At 43.9% G+C, this 23072-nt stretch overlaps 1 protein-coding gene across 2 annotated transcripts in view; it reads left to right on the top strand.

Annotated features, from left to right (window-relative positions):
* LOC109303191 (cytochrome b-245 heavy chain) overlaps positions 1–22735 on the top strand; it is a 33288-nt gene extending 10553 nt beyond the window's left edge. For both annotated transcript variants that reach the window (XM_019525339.1, XM_019525337.1), the window contains 10 exons: positions 4706–4790; positions 4989–5134; positions 7148–7338; positions 8542–8665; positions 10733–10825; positions 13041–13294; positions 14971–15133; positions 16468–16614; positions 20173–20297; positions 21059–22735. In XM_019525339.1, the coding sequence (XP_019380884.1) occupies positions 4706–4790; positions 4989–5134; positions 7148–7338; positions 8542–8665; positions 10733–10825; positions 13041–13294; positions 14971–15133; positions 16468–16614; positions 20173–20297; positions 21059–21185 (1455 nt within the window). In that variant the 3' untranslated portion in view covers positions 21186–22735. The remainder of the gene's footprint in view (positions 1–4705; positions 4791–4988; positions 5135–7147; positions 7339–8541; positions 8666–10732; positions 10826–13040; positions 13295–14970; positions 15134–16467; positions 16615–20172; positions 20298–21058) is intronic.
* The last annotated feature ends 337 nt before the right edge of the window (positions 22736–23072 follow it).

Below are 23072 nucleotides of genomic sequence, written 5' to 3' on the forward strand. Positions count from 1 at the left end.
GTAGGTGTGTGGGAGGGTGCAGGTATATATGTGTATATGTGGGGGGGACGGGGTCCTCAGAGTTCCCAGAGTGTACAAGTCTCTGGAACTGCATGTGGCTGCAGTGAGCAGGGCCAGCCCCACCTGGTGCAGTAGCACTCCTGCCCAAGTCCCCAGTCACACATGGTGTCAGGATGCGGGGCCAGCTTCACTCAGCCCCATAATGTGCAGCTCCCGTGCTCTCACCCCAGTCCCCGGCCGCAGTTGGCAGCAGGGTGCAGAGCCAATCCCACCCACTCCATAACATGCAGCTCCCACCCAAGTCCCTGGCTGCACATGGTGGTAGCATGAAGGGCCAGTCCCACCTGGCCAAATAGTGCTCCCACCCAAGTCCCTGGCCACACATGGTGGAAGGGTGCAGGGACAGCTCCACACAGCCCCCACAGCATGCATTTCCTGTGCTCCCACCAAAGTCTGTGGCCACATGTGGTGACAGCGTGCAGGGACAGCCCCACCTGGCCCCATAGTGCACAACACCTGCAGTGCTGCAGTGTGGGGAGCAAGCCCAGCCCAGCCTGGCCCCATAACATGTGACTCCTTGTGTTCCCATTCCCCTTTTCCTCCATGGGAGTCCCTGTCCCCAGGCTGGTGGGGCTCTTGACTGAATTCCCATGCTTGCAGGCAGAGAGGCTGGGAATAGCCATGGAGTGGCCAGACAAAAGCTCTGCCAGGCAGGGGCTTCTTGTCTCTAGTGTCCCTGGTCTGAGGCTGGGGTGTGTTGGGCCAGGCTGGGGTGGGGGGGTAGTTGCTTAGCAACCTGAACTGCACCTCCTGCATGGCTTGCAGAGGGGCAGCGAGGGTGAGGGCTTACAGAGGAGCCCCACGGGCTGGATGGAATTGCCTGGCAGGCTGGATGTGGCCCACCTGCTGTATTTTGCCTTTCCCTGTGTTAACTCTTGGGTCAGGAGGGTGGAGGATCTGCCCCCATTTGGAGCCAATCCAGGGAGAAAGGCTGCAGTTCTGCAGCATCTCTCTCCTAGCTCTGCATCCCCTCTTGCAGCTGGTGCTGCATCTGGATGGGAGGAGGACAAGGCAGGGGAAGGAGCTTGTTCTTGGGGCTTCCCAGCTGTGCTGGGGTGGGAGAGCAGATGGTTTGGGGCTCCCACCTCAAGGGGGCTCCAATTCACCCACCCCATCCTCCAGCACTGGCTGGGCAACCCCCAGAATGAGCTCCCTCTGCTCCCTTTCCCCACTCTGATTCTAAAAACAGTGCAGGGAGCAGAGCTGGGCTGCTTCAGCTGAGCCCTGTTCATGGTGCACACAGACAGAAATTAATGAAGGTGCTCCATCTTGGAGCAGGATCAGGTCCATTTAAAGTGTTCTGCAGCCGTGCATTTGTTTGGTCACCACTGTAAACCACTTTCTGGGGCCAGATTGGGCAAAAATTGTGACATCTGTCTGTGCCCTAAGTATTGCTGGTACTATAGTCATGAAATACTTTTTTCTTAGGCTAGTTATCTCTCTGGGTGGTAAAATTGCCTCATGGCAGTCAAAACTAGAAACCAACTTCTAGTGTTAGGGAAATCAGTGGAAATCTCAAAATTGGTTCCCAGGAGAGAGAGATTAGATTTTATGTGTGACCTTCTATTTCTAGTACTAAACTTCTCACTTCTTGAAATACAAGACTCTGATGTCTCATTTTGCATGCAATTTCCTAATATTATATTAATTTTATATGCTAAGAAGATGGGAGAAATCCCACAGCTGAGAAAATTGGTGCTTTTTGTCTTGTGTCCCGGAGAAGATCTCTTTCTTTTCTGCTGACAGAGGGCAAGTTCTGCTGCACAACTTCCTATCTGAAGTAGAATACTAGCAGTCACCTGTTACCACACCAAGTTAGCAAACAGTCAAACCCACAGGGACCTGTAGATTCATTTCTGCTGAATCACTTGGGCTTATTAAATTTCACTCCCAATATGGCTGGACAACCCTTAAATGAAGAAGCAAGGGACCCTGAAGGGAGCTCAGGCTTTTAAAATAGGCATTTATGAAGGTAGCTGTAGGTCTTTAATTTCAGCCACTTTTTGTAAACAAAGCAATACCTTAAGGAGGAGGTATGTTTTACCTCATACGAAATATGGGTAGCTCTTTATTGGAGTGATTTGGAAATGTTACCAATTTAATTATTTTTGCCATTTTCTTTAATCAAACACATTCAGGAGCTGTAAGCGGTGGAAATGCCACTGCAAAGATTGTGACTTCATTTTATCAAACAAAGTAAAAATGATCTAACTTATGCAGCTGATGGTAGTTCAGTAATACTGTGGTGGAAACTTTTTTCCTAACAAGCGCAAACGAACAACTAGGCTAGCGACAGAAGTTACACATAAACATGTTTGAGTGACCAGAAATTGGTTTAAACCTGTAACAGAACATAAGTTCAGGGCACATAAATCAGTTTCAAAACAGCTGGAACTGGCTTGAGATACACCTGGTTCAATGTAGTATCAGACTTAATTGATTGAGGTCAGACCGGTTTATGGAAATTCTGCCCCAGACCCCTTTCTAGTTTCAGTTAAACCAGAGTCCCTCAGCATCCCAGCATGCTCTGCAGCCCTGGGTGGGGCTGTGCTCTCTGCTCCAGTGGAGCAGGGTTGACCCCACCCCTCTGTTCCCTAGCCAGAACAGGGGCAGGGCCATGGCCAGATGCTGGACCCCCTAAGGTGAAGGGGGCAGAGAAAAGGTTTATTCCCCCCTCCCTCCCCAACACGGACCTGCCAGGCATTTCTCTGTGCACTGCTCCAGTGGTGGTGGGAGGGGAGAATAGCCAGCCCTGACAGTAGCCTCAAGTGAACTGGCCAGGGAAGCCAGTTCCCATCACAGACACAGACCCAAGCTGGGGTCCATCTGGTGCCCCTCCTGCTGCTCCAGCAGCAGGGATGGGGGCATGGCCAGACACCACCCGGCATGGCTCCCCTGAGGCAAAGGGGGCAGGAAGGGGGTTTATTGTCCACTCTGCCTCTGAGGGACCACAGCTGGTGTCTGCCAGCCCAAAACTGCCGCCTTCACCAATCACTCCCTGCACAGAGTGAGCAGCAGAATAAGCTCCTTCCCTGTCCTCTCTGCCAGAGACCAGAGGGAGTGGGGAAATAAACTGCCTCCATGTGCCCATTTCCTAATGTGGCCTAGCTCCCACCCGTAGCACAGTCCTCCCACCACTGGGAAGGGGCTTGTGCTTCCTGGGGAACTATGACAGGGGCTTCTACCTCTGTCATGGTCCCTGCCCCTCGCTGCTCCAGTGGCAGGGGTGGGGCATGGCCAGAGGCTGGCTGGAATGGCCCCCTTAGGTGATGGGGGCATGGACGGGGTTATTTCCCCCCTCTCTCTGGCATCAGGCGGAGGGGATTTCCACCACTCACTCTGTGCAGGAAGCAATTAGTGGAGGCAGTGGTCGGGGCTAGCAGAATAAACCCCCTCCCTGCCCCTTTGCCTCAGGCAGCCATGCTGGCCAGTGTTTGGTCACACCCCGACCTCCGCCCCTGCTGTAGCGAGGGGAAGCACTAGACAGACCTCAGTTTGGGTTCGTGCCATTAGGACAGGGAAGGGGAATTAAACCCCCACCCTGGCCAGTTCACTTGAGGCTGCTGCTGGGGCTGGCCACACCCCACAGCACAGCTTCCCTGCAGCCAAGGGCATGCTCTAGTGCCCCCCACAGCTTCTGGCCTGAGCTACTGAACACACGTGCCTGAATTTACTCAGTCAAGAGGGAATGTCTATTCACTTACAAATTGCTTCGATCTAGGCAAGTTAGACTAACTTGCAAAGATAGAATCAATTTAGGCTCTGGCTTTTTGAATGTCTGTCCCTAGCCTTAATGTTTAATTGAAAGAATGGTTGAATTTTCTTTGTATATCCTCCATGTCAGATATTTTGCTTCCTTTTATTAAGTTAGCATGTATTCCTTCAAATATGGTCATGCAGTCCTGTCATCACTACTGTAGAATTTGGCCTTTCAAAATAGCAAGTTCAAGGGTTCTTAAATACTGTTTGCATAGTTGGGGTACAGTTAGGTAGGGTAATGCTTTTCTATACATGGACACATTTACAGTTTAAAGTTACATCTTAAAATGCAAAATAATGGGAAGACCAATCTCTCCTGTCAGTCATCACAGTGAACAGGGTAGCACTGCTATATGAGGAAGATCTCTCCTATAATTTAAGTAACAGCTGGAAGATAATCAAAGAAGAGAAATGCATCCTGCTCATATTTTAACACTGATTGATAAGGGGGATGTTTATGACGTATCAAGATATGAGCTAACATGAGGGGCCTAATACATCCATGGTATAACTCAGCTGAAGGCAGGAAAGTTGGAAAGTCATAGTAGAAATGAATTTGCCCTGCAATCTTTATCTTCCTTTTTCTATTCCCCTTCCCCACACATACTGCTCCTCTAGCCTTCTTTGTTTTATTCCTAGAAGTTGGGCATGATCAGCCCTATCCAATTAGCAGAGAATATTAGTTATCCACCCAACTTTCTGCAAAGTACTTCTCCCAGGGACAGGAAGAACTTCCATACTTTCTTTTATCATGTGGACATGTGCTTATCTTGTTTTCTAAATTTCTTAATAATAATCAGATATAAGCTATTATCACGTATACATGTTACTGTACCCTTGATGCTAGAAATAATTTGCAAATACTTTTCCATTCTTTAAACCAAAGTGCTGCTCAACACGGGTCAGGAGGCAGTTGGACAGGAACCTCACCTTTCATAAAATGGTGGCGTGGATGATTGCGCTTCACACTGGTAGGTGTTCCCAAGTTTCATTACACATAAAATCTAAGTAGAAATAGTTTTTTCTTGATTTATAATGAGGGTTGTTTACGTGGATAGAGAAAATGAAAATTCTAATCTGTGGGAGACAAAGCTTTAGTGTTCAAAATCCAATAATGTTGACTGGGTACCTATGCATTTAACATTTGTTATCTTCTCTGTCATTCTCAGCAATTCACACCGTCGCACACTTATTTAATGTAGAATGGTTGGTGAAGGCACGTCTTGATGTGAAAGGAAATCTGTCATATGCTCTTTCTGAACTTGGAGACAAGCCAGGTGAAACCTATCTGAACTTTGTTCGAGAAAGATATGAGGCAAGTGAAATAGTGCCATAAGGAATATTCATCTGTACAACTGTGTCAGCGTAACAGAGGTGAAAAATCTTCTAATGGCTCCAGAGGCATGAATTTGCATCCTGCTTTCAATTTGTGCCGAAGGCTTACCCAGTCAACCCAACTGTAAATGCGTGCCTGACCATTCAGACTGGGGAGTAAAAGACAACTATATGCATGTGGAATGCTGTTGGCCATAGAAACTGGCATGCCTCATGCATGCTAATCTAAAGGGCCATTTGGGTTGGAACTTTAACCTTTCTTAAATGAAGTCATTTGCATTTGGTTGGTAGAGTATAGTGCAGAAGCAAACATCATGTAATGTATTCCTTGACATCTAGCAATAATTAATTATATTAATACGAAGTTTAATAGTACTTTGCATTTTTCCCTAGCAAATTCTCTGGAGCCATTAATTCAGACTAATTTTACTAACTGCAGCTGCTCAGTGCCACTGAAAAGCTAAGTGTTGATTTAGGTGTCTAAATATGGTTACAGGCCACAAACTTCATCTGCATAATTATGGAAATGTGTGTTTAAGTGATTTTTCTCAAAGAGGTCCTTTCCCTCCCCATTTCCTAACCTCTGCATTCTAACTGCTTTCTATTTAGAAGCTCTGCTTCCTGCAGTCCCTTCATAGCATCTGGTGAAGTGAGTTTGAGTTCATGAACACTTATGCTCCATATATATATCTTGTTTGGTTAGTCTACAAGATGCATCTCTACTTTGCCTTCTGTCTGACTTCAGGCAACACAGCTACCTACTTCTCTCTGCACTTAGTCCATGACAGAGTCAGAAAGTGAACTCAGAATGTCTGATTCCGATTTCCATGTATAAACATTTAGAACACATTTTCTCTATCCCTCCACAGTAATAGGGGCATGCGAAGTGGACCCTATTTGATTTGGATTTGGCCTGAATCAGGGACAGTGATTCAAACTATGAACTATGAAACTATGATTTGTTGATTCAGATCACTGTCCCTGATTCAATTCAGCTGAATCTGAATTTGAAGATTCGATGCTGATTCAGAGAATCAGTGATTCGAACAAAGACACATCTTTAAGTTTTTTCTACATACTTAGAGGTAGCAGGCACGGCTGATAATTGCTGCAATGCTGGGGTGCATGGAGCATCCCACGGGAACACGGGGGGACTCTCCATGTGCTTGGCAGCAAACTCAGAGGTGGACTTCCGGTCCACTTCTGGATCTGCCGGGGAGAGCATAAGGTCTGTGCACCCCCCACCGCTGGCTTGGCGATCAGCCACAGGGGGACTCCGAGTGCCCCTCCCCCCCAGACCCAGGAGACAGCAGTCACCAAGCCAAGGAGGCACGGGGGCCCCCCTACACACTCTCCAGCAGACCCGAAAGTGGACCGCAAGTGCTTCTGGTCCATTTCTGGGTCTGCGGCTGAGCACGCTGGGGAGCCTGCCCATGCTTCTGTGGGACACTGCATCTGCCCCAGCACCGCAGCATTTACACGTCCCAGCTACCTAGAGGTATGTAAAAAAAACATTTAAAACTGTCTCTATGTCCAAATCTCCAAATCTTTCCAAAACTCTCTGAATTGATTTGGAGGGTTCCGATATGATTCAGAGAGATTAAAGGGTCCTCTGATTTTGATGTGGATTCAGAGATTCAGTCGTCAAATCAGGCCGAATCTCTACCGAATCGAATTAGGGACCAAAGCTTCGCACAACCCTACACAGTAACTGTTTTGCATATCTGCTCTTATCCTAAAGTAAGTGGAAGCTAAACCACAGTATTTAGCCCTATTTATTTCAGGGTAGCAGTTGATGCAGGGTAAGATTCAGTCAATTGTAATATTACAGAACAAGGTATGCTTTTACAAAAGCACATGACTTATAATGAACTATTCTCATAAGATTTCTTATAGAGTGTCTTAGATTTTGAAATACGAAAGCTGGGTGCTGCCCAGCACAAGTTTGATATGTTTTCCCCTCTTTAGACCAATGCATTTATTTATTTTACAGAATCCTGTAGGTGGCCTATATGTTGCTTTTACATACTTGGCAGGTCTCACTGGCGTCATCATTACACTGTGCCTTATATTAATCATCACATCATCCACTAAAACTATTCGAAGGTCATATTTTGAAGTGTTTTGGTATACCCATCATCTCTTTGTCATCTTCTTTATTGGGCTTGTCATCCATGGTGTTGGGTAAGTAATTGTAAAAATTCCCTGCACACAGCACATGGCAGTTAAGGTGGTGGTGTTTAAACCCCCAAAACAGACTTATTAGGACACATCTCCACATGCAGGGGCATGCGTTTGCAGGGCAAAAATAGTAGTGGCACAGATTTTTGCTGCTACTTTTTGCCACATTGCATGCCTCTGCATGTGTGGTTTGGTGTGGGGCATATTACCTCACTTTGGGGAAGCTGCTCTTTCCCCACTCCTCCTGGCTCCCGGTGTGCTGGGGGAGCAGGAGGACAACTAAAGCAGTGGAGACACTCTGGCCAGCAGCCAGAGCATCTCCCTGGAGGACCAAGCCTCCATGTAGCAAATTTTGCCCCCTCACAGCAGATATGTAGCACAGGGCATGTTTCAACATTCTGGGTATGCAGTTTGTGGCACCACAGAAGTTTGTGGTGTCAGAAACTGCATATGCCTGCACATCTGGATGCAGTCATAATGCTTTTCTTATCAGTGACTTTCAGCAGTTATTTTTAATAGTGATTATGGGCCAATACTATAATATATTAATCATACAAGAGCGATTTTGCTCATATATGTAAGTCCTTACAAGATCCATTCATTAAGATTCTATGATTCCCTTTTTTTATTTTCAGTTAGAAAATTTGTACCAGTAAAGGTTTTATTTCTACAGCTTAGTTCTTAAAAATGCTTGAGAAAAAGATAATTCAGCAAAAACTCTTCCTTTCTTTCCTCTTAAGGGTCCTGAGAAGACAGCAGGAATGAGGTTAAAATAGGGAAAGGAGAGTGAAGATAAGAGAGGGAGAGTAACCATGAAGTCAATGTAATAGTATAATGTATATCAGCTGAAGGTCCTTCTGACAGCTTCCAGGAGAAGGTCATAGGTAGAAATTTGTTTGCAGTATTTCTGGTTTTGATCCTTGATAAACTGAGTATCTTGACATTCCCTTTTTTGACCACATTATTGCCAATAGCAACTAGCATATTTCTCAGGTCTTCACTTGACATTTTTGTGTTTCTCCTGGCAAATCCATAGAGGATTTTTCTCCTTTTTGCTTTGTTTTAGCAGTAAATCTACAGCTTAAGCAAAACAGAACCTTAGCAGAAAAGGCATTAATTTTGCAGAACAAAATAACCAAAGATGATAACCATAAATAATGCATATACGGTAATTTAATTTCCATTAATGTTCTGTCTTAATTTCAGCCGTATTGTACGACGGCAGACAAAGGAGAGTTTGGAAGTCCATTCCCCACAGAAATGTACAAACTACAGTGAATGGGGTAGCCAAAAATGTCCTGTACCCCAGTTTGCAGGAAATCCTCCAATGGTATGATCTTGTTTTTAAGTTTAAATCCAGTAATGAAGGATCTTTGTAATGCATCCTTTTTCTGTTAAACAGCCAATGCTGCAGAAGAGTTCATATGAATCTATGTATTCAGGATACTATGAGCATTGGTGCTAATTTACTTTTTTAACCACTTTGACATGGTGGATTGTAAACAGAGATGAACCCAAGACAGAAGATGCTACCCCATTGGAGGTACAGACAGATAAAACAATTATAGTGTGTGAGAAGGGGAAGGGCTGACCTTACATTAGCTGCTTCATAATAATGGTTTTGTGTGTCTGCTCCCATCCTACGGCAAGTGGAAGCTAAACCACACTATTTAGCCCTATTTCATTCAAGGTACCAGCTAATGCATGGTACGTGCCCTCCACTTTTAACTTGGTGCTTTGTTTGCTTGTCCATATTCTGACTGAGGAGGGTATTCCTTAAATATGTTACTTTCCATCTCATTTCTGAAGCCCCTGGCATCAGTGAATTTCCAGTTATACATCGTTTCTTATTGTTATCTATGCAAACTAGAACTTCTGGGAAAGATATCTGACATAAGGACACTGGCTAGTCAGTCTTTACTGAGTATACCCACAATGTCAATGCCAATCAACCTTTTTCTGTCTGTTTTAACTTCCATCTGAAGTAGCTTAAATATTATTCATACCTGTGAAACTCCAAATATTACCTCTTCAAAGAGAAATAAAATAGGCTGGACCTCCTCAGTACATCTCCAAAATAAAACAAACATATTTAATAGGATGGGCAAAGAAGGAAAAGAGAAAAATATTGATAGAGACTGACATACCAAAAAAAGATTTGAAAGCAATTTACCACATTGTGTTAAAGAGCTTGCAGTTTACTCAAAAGTATGCATGAGCATAACAAGAGAAGGAAAAACTGTAATCTCTCAAGGGCAAGGACTGTCTTTGTTAGGCATCTGGAGTTTTTTTTAATCTACAGCTGGAGTCTCTAGGAGCTATCACTATAGGAATAATAGCTAATAATTTCTTATCAGTAAAGGAACTACTGTACACCTAATGTAAAACAAAGGTTTAGGAACAGTGACACTGACAATGATGCATTTAGTTTCAAGCTTAGTTAGGGTTAAATTGCAGGTTCTAACCAACCTATCAATAGGAATCACAAGCTTGCTTGTGTTTGTTAAGGGAGAGAATGACACAGAATTTTCATTTTCAGTATAGTCTATTGAGAATGCATTCTCCAAAAGAAGAACAATCATTTTTATTGGGACATGATAAGTCATTCTCATATCCTGATTTTGTGAAACTATTTGAAGTACTCTTTATTTATAAAACAGGCTTATTTTAGAACATAATGTATGCAGTTGCACAGATGTACATGAGAGTGGAGTTTGCTTCATAATGGTTAAGAGGAAAAAGGAAAATCTGACCTCAGCTGGTCCTTGGCTTCGTTTCCAACATGGTAGATTTTAGGGCTTGTTACTCATCACTGGAAGTCCTATTGCCCTGAAAATGTTTTTGAAACTATTTTGTCCCCCAGATTCCAAGAGAAGTCATGCAAGCACCATTTTAAGAAAGAAACATTTAAGTGTTGTGCCATATTCATCGTTGGTGCAGTTCAATTTCCATCAGTGTAGTTACACTATTAATTAATGTATGCATCATGTACTTCTTGACTTACACATGGTATGAAGTTTTAGGAGGCAAGAGAAAATAAATGTTTAATGGGAAGAGGTGATTGACTCCTGATCCAGTTGCATGTTTTCTGGTTTATATAGGGACTAAAATATATAGGCCCTCCACTTTTAAATTAGAACTGGCAACTTTGAATTTTAGATTCATAACTCAATATAATGTCCAAAGATTTCAAGACAGAGTAAACTCAATGAATCTAAACTCCTCAGCAAATCTGGGCAAGCAAATGTGAACTCTTGATCTGTAGACCCAATCTTTCCCACAGACCAGCTCTGCAACCCCAGTCTGGTCCATAGGGCCAAATCAATTGGATGAATCTATCCTAAAATATATCATAGTTCCTTGTTTCACTTGTTTGTCATTTTTATTTTGTTAACAGACATGGAAGTGGGTAGTGGCTCCGATGTTTTTATACCTGTGTGAGAGGTTGGTGCGATTTTGGCGATCACAGCAGAAGGTTGTTATCACAAAGGTATGTGGCCATGCTATGCATTTAATTTTGGGCAGATGTACATGAGTTTGCTGATTAGCAGGGATCCTGGTTTTTGATGATGAAAAAAATCCCCATTTTTCAGATTTTAAAAAATAACCTAACATCCACATTTTTCCATGATTAAAATGAAATGCCACTAATACATAGATATATGTTTATAGTGGTGTTTCATTTTAATCACGGAACAATGTGGATTTTGGGTTACATTTTTAATCTGAAAAATGGGGATTTTTTTTATCAGAGAAAACCAGGATCCCTGCTGATTACCTGCGGTCGGTATTCAAGAATGCAATATGGTAACTGGTTTCAGGCAAAGGCAGTGACACCCCCCTGCCAGGCTGAGCCTGTTAAAGTAAAAGCCCTCTTCTGGGACTCTCACAAAGTGTTATGGGGAATGTTAACTAAGAAAAAAAATCCTCTTAGCTATACTGATTCAGTTTCATCTAAGTCTCTAAATTTAGACTCTATATAACTCCCAAACTAAAATAATATAAGAAAAGAAAAATGGTTAAAAGCCATGCATCCGCGAGACGGATATAATTCTTAGTTCCAGTACAGACTTCCTATGTGACGTTGGCTAAGTTACATAAGGTAACATTTCCAAAAGCCTAGAAGTAACTCAAGAGCTGGAGTGTCCATTTTCCAAAGTGACATAGACATTTAAGATTTTTCAATGATACTTGAGTGCCACAGCTTTTGAAATTGAGACTGCTAAATGACTCTAATGCTTTCCAATATATTACCTTTAATCTCCCTGTGCCTCACCTCCCTCCCCAGTTGCAAGATGAGGAAAATGTTACTTCCTGGGCACGTCTACATGAGACATTGACTGTGCAGTAACATTGCATGGCAAAAACTGTGACATGACGCTACTGCGCAGTAGTAACAGGTCTTCATAAAGTCCTTGTGCACTTTTAAACTTTAATAACTTAGGTTGTAGGTATGATAGAAACAATCTGTAAATGGCATTTAAAAGCAAATTTATTAACATTTGAGGACAACTAGAGTACACAATGCTAGAGTTCAACATAACTACCATCCTTCATGACACAGTGCTCAATCCAATCTTCCAACTCCTTGAAAACGTTTCCCAGTTGCGCTTGAGTTACTGTACTAATTGCATTGGTGATCCTAGCCCTAAGTTCCACCAAAGAACATGGTTTTGACAAGTAAACTACAATTTTAACATGTCCCCATAAAAAGAAGTCCAACGGCAAAAGGTCAGGAATGATGTGGCCAAGCAACTGGTCCCCCTCTGCCTATCCACTTCTCTAGGAAAATGTCATTTAGGAACTGTCATACATTCAGAGCGTAGTGGTACGGAGCTCCATCTTATTTAAGAATAAATTCATTATTACTTATAAAGTCTAGCATTAGCTACTCTAGTTGTCCTAAAACATTAAAAATTTGCTTTTAAATGCCATTTACAGATTGTTTCTATCATACCTACAACCTAAGTTATGAAAGTTTAAAAGTGCACAAGGACTTTATGAAGACCCTGTATTAGGCTACTGAGCAGTAGCTTCATAAAAAAGGCATTCACCAATACTACTGCACAGTGATTTGGGTTACTGCACATTTATTTAGTACTTGTTCATAATAATATTTATAATAAACAAGTACTAAATAAATGTGCAGTAACAACTGTGCAGTAGTGTCTCATGTAGACATGGCCCCTTTCTCCAAACCTTATCTGCATTGTCTGCTTAGACTGTGAGCGCTTCCTGGCAGGAAATGTCTCTTATTATCTGTTTGCACAATGCTGAGCACAAAAAGAGGGTCCCTGTCTTTCTAAGAGCTACTGTAATACAAATATTTATGAGGCGAGTCAGTTATAAATTTAGCCAAGCAGACTTGATTCCCCCTTCTTCAAATCTCTCCTGAAAATTGACAGTTACCTCAGTAATGAAGTAAAGGTTGAAAGGGTCTGAGAGACTTTGAATTCCTCTTACTCCTTGAGCTGTTCACTTCTGTTCAAAGTTAAAGAAATAGTGAGGTGATGTGAGAAATTGCTATATCTCCTATGTGGAAATGAACAAAGCACTCTTATTTCCAGTACTGTCAGTCCAGCACTTTGACCAGTTTTATTTGTTCCCTTGGCAAAATACAATGCCATGTATTGATGGATGTGATCATGGTGAAAGAGGTCCTACCGCACAAGTGTTGACAACATTGTTTTACGTTGTGCCATTAGGTAGTTGTTCATCCTTTCAAAACAATTGAGCTCCAGATGATGAAGAAAGGTTTCAAGATGGAAGTTGGGCAATATATTTTTGTCAAATGTCCTGCAGTATCAAGACTGGAGTGGCACCCTTTTACATTGACTTCTGCTCCTGAAGAGGATTACTTCAGCATTCATGTCCGTATTGTAGGGGATTGGACAGAGGGTTTGTTTAATGCCTGTGGATGTGATAAACAAGAATTCCAAGAAGCATGGAAATTGCCCAAGTATGTACAAAGAATAATCTCCATGATGATATTATTAATATTGTTATTTCAAATCTGCTAGGCTTAAAATTATAGCTATCCATTTTGGAAGCATGCATCATGCATTTCTTCACTCCTTCCATCCTGGCTGATGCCTACCCTCCAGACTTTTATTCTACACTGCTTACAAAAATCAACTAATAGAAAATGCATGTTTTAGTGAATGGGGACAAGTGTTTCTGTGGAAGTGAATTTTGGCTTAACTGGTGATTTCCTGGATTTGGAGTGATTTCTCTTTGGTGGGAAATACACTTGGGCAAGGTAAAGCTGAACTCTAAGTTGAAGGGACAGCTTCTCAGTTCCACATCAGACCAATGAAGAGCTCTGCTGTTTGATTAGAACTCATTACTAGCATAAATCAAAGAAATGAGATCTTGGGCCAGTTCCCTACTCCTCACAACAACAGCAGAAGAGATTTGCCAGGGAATAGAGTACAGCAGAGCTCTCCACTATGCCATTCCTTTACTGGGGGCCAGCGGGAGGAACTGCAGTAGCTCTATGTCTATAGTAAGTATGGGTGGATCTAGCAAGTTGAAAAGTGGCGTGGGAGAGATGTTACCAGTGCAGCAGGGGTGCTTGCAACACACCTGTCCCCGTTCCTTAGCAGACAGCAGCTGCCAGGGCCTTCTTTGTCCCAGAAGCAGGTAAGATTTCTTCCCCCAACTCTCATCACCCCCTCCCACCTTCCAGTGCTCAGCAGCACATCCCCTCTCCTCCCATCCCCAACCCCCTGTCCAGCAGCAGTTGCTCAAGGTTTGCCTCTGAGCACTGGAAGTGGGGATCTGCTCACTGCCACTACTGTTCCTAGCTTTCTCAGGCCATGGGAAAGCCCAAAGCCACTCCTGCCACAATCCAGCTGGGGACTTCTGTGAGTGGCAGCAGCATACTGGGCTTGGCCAGGGACAGCAGTGGCAGGGAGGCTTCCCCAACTTGCAGGTGCTCCTGCCCCCTGTGCATCCCCCCTGGTGTCCCCAGCTGGCCAAAAGCAGGCACTGGAAGGAGCAGCCACCTACTACCACATACCTGACCTGTGCCCCACATAGTGACAGCCTGCAGCTGGAGCTCCCAGGATGACATGCACAATGCAGTGGAGCAGGAGGGAGCAGGGATCTGCCTGCTGCCACTGCCAGAGCCCAGCTCCCTGTGCAGCCACTCCATGCAGACCACAGTTGCAGCAGAGCAGGAGTGGTCCTGGGGCTTGGTTTTGTTAAGGTCAGTAAAGATGGGGACAATAGCAGCAGTGGGCATGTTCCTCCTTCTCTTCACCTGCTCCCTACTTAATTCCCAAGGATGTTCTATGCCAGAATGGGGCTCCAGCTGCTGCTCATCCTCCTTGGGGGAGCCAGGTATTGGGGCCCACAGGGAACTGGAGCTGCTGCAGGTGAGCTACACTGTGAAAGAGGGGTTTGACTATGCCACTGCACCCCCTCTGCATCCACCCCAGGTGTAACTCATGTTTGGGCCAGGTGCCAGAGTTAGAGAGCCACAACTATTTTTTAGGTCTCCTCCATCCCTTCTTTTACTGAGTAGTGTTTGGACTTAGGGAGAATCATGCTCAATTTTTTAACAAATGTAAGTTAATAGATATGCTAGAGTATATTATTTTTATAATGTATTGACTGTGCTCTTTGTTTTAGGATAGCTGTGGATGGCCCCTTTGGCACAGCTAGTGAGGATGTATTTCATTATGAAACTGTTATGCTAGTTGGAGCTGGAATAGGGGTCACTCCATTTGCATCGGTACTCAAGTCTGTCTGGTACAAATATTGCCACGATGCAACCAGCCTCAGGCTCAAAAAGGTATATCCCCTGTCAAGTATATGAAACTTTTATTTCAGAGCCCTCACAATTATTGGAGAGGAAAAATCCCTCAACAAAATGGACACAGCAAAGCTTATGTACAAACTAGCTTGATCCAGAGATTGACTTGCGTGCAGGGAAAAAACCCAGAGTATTAATAAGACGGTTAAAATAAAGGAAGGGGAAAATGCGTTAAATAAGTAGAATCCAATTTATGAAGCAAATTTATTAAACACATTTATGAAAAGACAATTTATGAAACCAGCCTAGAAAACAAATCTCATAGCCTGTGCACAGCCCTGGGAACTATACTATGGGGATTTTCACGGGGATTACAGACTGGAGGAGTCCTTCTCCAAGCTGTACAGCAGCCATAAAGTCACATCCCCACCTCTATTACACTCTTGCAAACTGGAAGCTGCTGCAGTTCTCCTCAGGTGGAACTTTACAACATTCGTTAAACAGTACTATCACTGTGCCCTTACCTTGGAAATTACCCTGTGTGCTAAGGTAGAGAATGCTCCCAGAAAGCACAGCTCCACTGTCTATATGTCTGTTTGCCCACCTCAGACAGAAGAACAGGTATAGTTCTGTTACCTACTGGGCCCTCTTCAGCTGCCAAGGCAGAGACAGTACTTGAGTTTTAGTCACTATTAATGCCCTATCAAACTGCTATTTTTAGGTAGGAGGAGTGGAGAGGCAGCATAAACCAGTAAATAAGATGTTGAGGGTTGGGGGGATAGGAAACTGTTGTTCTCTTAGTCTCGCAATCATTAACTCTGCCTCACAGCCCTTCCAGCCTTTAAATACCTGTAAAGTTCTGATGCTACATCATGCTCCTGTCAGATCCGGTAGCCAAGGGGTGCATGGGGGTGCACATTCACCCGCTGAGCTTGGCAGTGCACCCCTGCAAAAAGCACTGCTGACACTGCTGGTGGCACCTGCAGGTGGTAGCTGCTAGCCACCCTCCCTGCCCTTGCCACTGACACCACCGGCAGTGTCTGCAGGCAGTCCCGGATTGTTACTGGCTGCTGCTGCTGCTGCCAGTGGAGTCTGCAGGTGGTTGCCAACCACTGATCAGCGCTTGCCACCCCGCTGCCCCTGCCGCCGAAAGCATTGCAGCTGCCTGCAGGAGCTCACCGCTCACTGCCGCCACCTGCGGGAGCTTGCTGTGCCCCCCAGCTTCCAGGGGCATGCAGTATTCATGCCAGAGGGGTTTCTAAAGGACTGGTAAGCTAAGCCTCTGCAAATCTCCATTTTGATCAGCAAGCATGATGAAAATAGAAACATGTATGTGCACACAGACCCTGACAGCTTAATCCTGTCTCTTTCAGATCTATTTTTACTGGCTGTGCAGAGACACTCATGCCTTTGAATGGTTTGCTGACCTCTTGCAGTCACTGGAGACTCAAATGCAGGAGAGGGATAATGCAGAATTTCTCAGCTACAACATCTATCTTACAGGCTGGGATGAATCTCAGGTAGCCACTCTGTGGGGAAAAATGCTGGTTGTTATACATAATGGTTGATTCAAGGCATCTTGTTTGTTACATTCTCCTAGGCCTTGCATATCTGTCTATTTATAGGGGTACTGTCAGAACGAACTTATACAAAATTATGTGTAACCAAGGTATTTGTGTATGCTATACACAGAATTCTAGTGGTGATAGCTCTACAGCCCAACCTTCCCCTGGGTACAGAAGTGTCTGACTTACAGCCATATAGTCCAGCAGCTAGAACATCAGCCTCTAGGGATCTCAGCTACACTCCTCAGTTAAACTCTGTTATAAATTTAATTCAAGCTGCCACCGTGCATCCCTCACATATTGCTCTGGGAACCTGAAAATATTTCACATGGCTCTGACACATTCTCTTCCTGCGGGTGCAAGGAGTGAGCACCCACTGAGGAACCTAGACCTGGGCCTGCTCCTTCCCAGGAGGGAAGCCAGGAAAACTCAGGGTCTTTGAAAGAAGCGGGGAATCGCATGAGAAGAACAGAGGTAGTCTCAGGCTTCAGCAGGGCACCAGGTCTACTCCTGTCTTCCTCACCAGTTGAAGCTGCCCTGTTCTAGTTAATGCACGAGAAATTTAACCTGAGAAGAAAACATTAAGAATTACATTTTGGGAATGGGTTTAGAGCCAGATCCTATGTATGATTTAGACATGTTCACACCTAGTTGCTACAGTGGTTAACTTTGAGGCCTGTGGCCCCTGGAGTAGAATTCAGAGCCCAGAGTTTGGTACTTGGCTACCTATGGTGTGCACAAGGAGAAGTAGGCACCTCAGAATGGGATCCAAACCAAGCGGCGTGCTAAGCAAGGAGCCACCCAAAACAGAGGTGCTCAACCTGCAGCATACATGTCACAAATGGCACGGGTAGCTTGTGTGCAGCATGTGGCAGGTGAGGAAGGGAACAGAGAAAATACTGGTAGACAGAGCAGGGGATAAAAAGCAGAGCAACAAATCAGGCAGGGAACGCAAGCAGATTGGCTAGGGAGCACAGGGTAGGGAGCAAAAGGCTGGATGATGGAACAGGCATGGAAAGGAGAACCAGCATCGCTCTCAGGGAAGGCATGGGGCATGTCTGCCGAAAAGGCTGGCTCCCACTGACTTAGATCTTGGCAACAGAAAAAGCTATGCATAGCTGAGCTTGTGCTCCTCTTGGGAGGTTAGGTGTCTTTCAAGGGGGGGCTTCTGTTTCCTTGGGATTGAGACTCCAGAGATATTTCCTACAAATCTTTCAAAGAACTGAGCAGGGCTTACACTTCTGAAAGTGCATCTGCCAAAGGAGAAGGAAGTGGTGATGATGGTATTAGTGCTAGTGGTGATGCTAGCTAGTGGTTAGATCACCTGCCCAGCAAGTGAGACATGCAGGTACAATTTCCTCCTGTGTCCTGGGTTCCAGAGCCTGCTCTTTGAACACTTCATGCATTTTGTGTTAAACAGCCCTTAGATAAAAAATAAGCATTATTCTGGGAGTAAGCACCAGAGCCCAGGACCTCCCCTATCTCAGCTGAATGCCCTAACCACTAGGCTACAAAGTTGCTCCTCTTCTAACCCCACCTTTTCTGCAGTGCCACAGCTTCGATAGGATGGTAGTGGGTGCCACTATACAGCCTCACCTCTAGTCTGTTGGTTAGGGCAGTCTCCTCGGTGGTGGAAGATACACATTTAAATGCCCTTAGGCAGATAAGAAGATTAAACATTGTTTTTTCACTTCCTCGGCAAGTGTTTTATCAACTATCACCAACACCAGTGTTTTCTAATGCAAGTGGCTATGGCTTCTGTGTTTTGTGCCATGCTTAATACTGTCCATGAGAAGTAGGCGTGCTCAGAGAATACCTACTGGATTGGGGCCTTTGGGGAATTTAGGCAATACTCCCTTCGGTTTCTGAATCCCAGTGGGGTTTTAGCTAGGAAGCAGGGGCCTAGCTGGTCAGACCAGGGCAGCAGTAACCGGGATCACAGGTGCATAGGGAACTTCCAGGTCAAACAGAAGTGTCTAGTGAGTTTACATGGCTGCTTACCAGGGAATTTTTTAATCACACCTTGAGACTTCAGCACTAAGTTCTATATTAGCTTTCCTTTATGTACCCAAGTCCTCCTTTGGATACCCACAACCAGTGGCAGACTAACTTCTCTCTTGCCTGGGCCAAGAACAAAATGCTGAAGGGTCATGATCTTACAGATCCACCTGTAAATCTGAGGACAGGATTGTAGCCATTTTGATCTGGTAGTTTTGAACCATGTACATTGAATATAAAATGCCAGCCAGTGATTCCACTGCTGTCACTCCTTCCTGAAAGACGTGCACTTCAGGGAACAGCTGTGTCCTGTTTGAGGAACTTGAACATTTCTGCTTTAAATTGTGATAGATAAGCAAAGCTGTTTGGCCTGTTTTTTGAAGCACAATTACTGGGCTAAATCATTCTCTCTCTCTTTCTAAGGGGCAGAGATTAGGATTCCATTGGGGGCCAAGGGAGCCATAAACTAGCCCATCTCTCAAAGCCTGTAGGAGCTCAGTCAAATATACTGTCTGTGGTATTTTGGCTGTGCAGCCGGGAATTGGTCTTTCTTCACAGCATCTACCTCAGCAGCCCCTGCAGCTTGCTAGTAGAGGTCTAGTGCTGCCTAATGCAGCCTAAATGGTAGCTTGGTCTATTGGTAGTTAACACACTGCAGCAGGACCCAGACAAAAAGTAGAATCTCTCTTCTAGGAGTTTCTTAGCTCCTCTCCCTCTCTGGTGAAATTGGATAATGTAAGCCATTGTTGGGAGACCAACGAATCAAACCCTGTCTTACCCACTTGAGAAATCTGTGATTTAGTCAGGAAAGATGTATGCTGTAGTAAATTTTGAGTATTTTGACCCATAATGGAAGCAAGTTATCAGATGTGAAAAGAGGGAAAGAAGAAAGGTCATGGAAGTCCCAGTTTAGAAAGAAAAGTCCTTCTTGTTTTTCTCCTCCAGTAGAACTCATCTCTCTTCCAACATTTACTGAAGTAAGTGTAAACCTTTTCTCTGACCCCTGCCAGCTTTGAATCATGCCCTTTGGCAGTCTGTACTCCTTTTGATTGAGATGGAAATTACACAGACTGGAAAAGCAGAAAAGACCTCAGTGGAACAAGGAGAGTTTTGCGTAATTTAAAGTGGAACAACCTCATTGAAGTCAATGTGGTTGTACCATTCATTGCAACCAAGGGGAGAATTTGTCCTATTAATACTGGAGAATGACAGATAATGCTTTTCATTAGAACAGTAAACTAATTACTGGCTTTCAGGATTAGTATCTTCAAGTCCTGAGATCACCTGTAGAGGGTTTTTTTGTTTTTTGTTTGCTTTTGATTATGAAATCTTGGCCATTAGTATGTGTTAGCTTCTTGATCACTGTAAATTCTGCATCTCACAGAAATTTATCTAACTTTCATATTATTTTACTGTTTAATATGGTGCTAAAGCAGAGAGTATCATGCCTGACCCCAGGTCTAATCCTAATGTCTTCATTTCTTCTTACAATGCTACATTTCTCTCGTCTCACAGGCTACTCATTTTGCAGTGCATCATGATGAAAAGAAAGATGTGATTACTGGCCTGACACAGAAGACCTTGTATGGCAGACCAAACTGGGAAAATGAGTTCAAGACCATTGCTCAGAACCATGCAGGGTAAACAAGTGTTCAGATCTATATTGTCTGGGGACTATAGTGTCTGGGTCCTTCAAACTAATGGCTGTAAAAGAACTGCCTTGCTCCTTATGTTAACATTTGAAAGGCAGAACAATGACACAGATTGCATGTGGTTTTCAGACCCAGATGCTCCCAAATTCGAGTACTCTGTGATCCTGGCCAAATCACTTAAATTTATATTTTCAAATTATTTTCAATAATGCTTGAATTGTGGGTACTGACCATCAAGCAACATCTGACATTTTTACAAAGAGATGCCAACACCTGTAGCTCCAGTTTAAGTCAATAGGAGCCTCAGATGATTAAGAGCTTTGAAAATGAAACCTTAATATGGATAGCCTGGATCCACAGGCCTAACATACGAAGCAGTAAAATTGAGAATGTAGGTTTTAAGCTCCTTGGGCCACAGCTTCACTAAGCTAAATTCCAACTCCATGAAAGTCAGTGGTAATGTTGCCATTGGCTTCTCCAGTACCAGTATTTGATCCATTATTTTACAAGCAGTAATAAAACATACAAGTGTATTTCACAGGGGTTTTACAAGGATAACAGAGCTTCTGTTCAAAGAGTACTGTGAAGATTTAAATTGTTAAGTACTGTAATACAAGAGGTTACTTAGTGCCCTTAGCAGCTCTCAGTAGCAGACCAAATGCTTCATATCCTCACCCATCCTAATGATGTTGCTGTGGATTTTTTATGCATTTAATCACTGACTGCGCTTTAATTTTTCTTCTAAACAGTTCCAGAGTAGGTGTTTTCCTGTGTGGACCCGAGGCCCTGGCTGACGCACTCAATAAGCAGAGCATCAACAACTCAGAGGCTGATCCCCGAGGGGTGCATTTCATTTTTAACAAGGAAAACTTTTAACTCTGCTTTCCCCAAGAGACACAGGAATAGCTAAGCTCAAAAACTAATTTGTTTATTCCTCTTTTGCTCGGATGTTGGAATGGTGGGTCAAATTCTGATTTCAGTTGCCTCAGTGTCAGTCACTTGACTTCATTGACATCATTTTGGATTTACACTAGTGTAACTAAGAGGGGAAATTGGGTGAGAGTCTCTTTGCATTGCCCTCTAAACTCTGAGCTATTTTAGCAGCAATCTGTTTTGGAGGATGTTTCTCAATTAACTGTCTTTATCTTCCTTCTATTCATAGTGACTGCCCCAGGTTATAGACAGTGGATGCATCTGGGAGTCAGTTTACATTGATAACAGCTTAATGCTATTAAACAATAATGCATTCTAGCATAATGCTTGCTACTTAAAATGCAGTTTATCTTGACCCTTGGGGAAAAGGAAGGATTTTGGAAAGGATGAATTGGGGAGAGAGTTCTCATATTAGCATCTTCAGGCTTTCAAATCCAAGTCCAGATTTCTTATCCAAAGGACAGATTCTCTGAAAAGCAATTTTTCCCCTGGTGATTTCAGAAGCACGGGGCTGGAAGGGACCACAAAATCAAAGGCCTATGGTAGGGAATACTGCAGTGATACACTGCACACCCACTCTGCAAGTGCTGCAGCCCAAAATGGCTGAAGCTGCCTTTGTGTAGTTCTGGGCTTGGACCAGTAAACATACTGTAGATAGGGGAGTATGTTGGCCTGTACCCAAGTGCTGCAATACTGTGATCACATTACATCTGTTTTGTGGTGCAGGGTGTGCAGAGCAGGCATTCTGTCCTTCACAGAGATGTTCCCTAGCACTCGCCTTTAACATGTACCCTGTGTCATTAAGTCCAGCTCTCTGGTACTGCAGGCACTACACTATACACCTGTAGGCAAATGAAATGTATGCATGATGACTCTGAAGTGATACGTTTCTATTTGTAAAAGATCATTGTATTTGTAAGCTCTTGGAAGCAGAGACCTTATATACCCAGCCTAATGTGATCCTTATCCTTATTGTATTGCCTAGGCATTACTGCTACTAAGTGGGAATTAAGCATGTTTGGGGCAAAAATGAAGTGTTCTCTTCATTGCTGAGCTTTGCTAATACCCATTTTGTTTTAAGGGATTCCTTGGGTAAAAAACTACATTTTGGGGGTGTCTCTGGTACACTGCAGCCTATGTTCCTGTGTTCAGGTCTCACTTTGCGTTTAGTCATCAGCTTTCAGACCTCACACTCAAAACACACGGACTGCCTTGTGCTTCCAAATTCATGGCACAGCAGTGTAAACAAAAGATAGGCTTCATACTTTTCAAGTCTTCAGTGCCTGCTTTCTAGGATAGCTCTGAATTGGTGAAAGAGCTTCATGTCACCAACTGATTTAATGGGTTCATTGCTAAACATTTTTAAATGGATATAATGCTTTTGGTTCTGTTTCTGAGCTACTTCTTTCTATCAGTATAGGCATATTTTAGAAAGTGGTGTTCATTTGGACTGTATCCATGATTTACATGAATAAAACGCTGTACATACAATACACCCTCACACCATGCAGTACTTTCGAGTGTTGTCTTCTCATGGGCCACCTGGAAAGGCAAAACTATAAAAAGTGACCTACATTAGTGATTTTTTGGTATTAGCACTATAGAGGGACATTATATTCACTGAGCAACCACAGAAGGGAGAAAGGCTTGCAACTACCATATATAGTATGTTACAGGTTCCCTGAGTGCCTCCCTGGCTCTTCTTGTTCATTGTTCCCCAGTTAAAGCCATCTGCTCCCTGCCTTGTCAGCACATCTGCAGTCACCCCTGGAAATCCTGAACACCAGTTAGATCTTGCTGTCAGGTTCAGGAAGCTGCCTGCTCTGGCAG

The sequence above is a fragment of the Gavialis gangeticus genome, unplaced genomic scaffold (assembly GCF_001723915.1).
Source record: "Gavialis gangeticus isolate Ggan-Ray unplaced genomic scaffold, GavGan_comp1, whole genome shotgun sequence".
NCBI lineage: Eukaryota > Metazoa > Chordata > Crocodylia > Gavialidae > Gavialis > Gavialis gangeticus.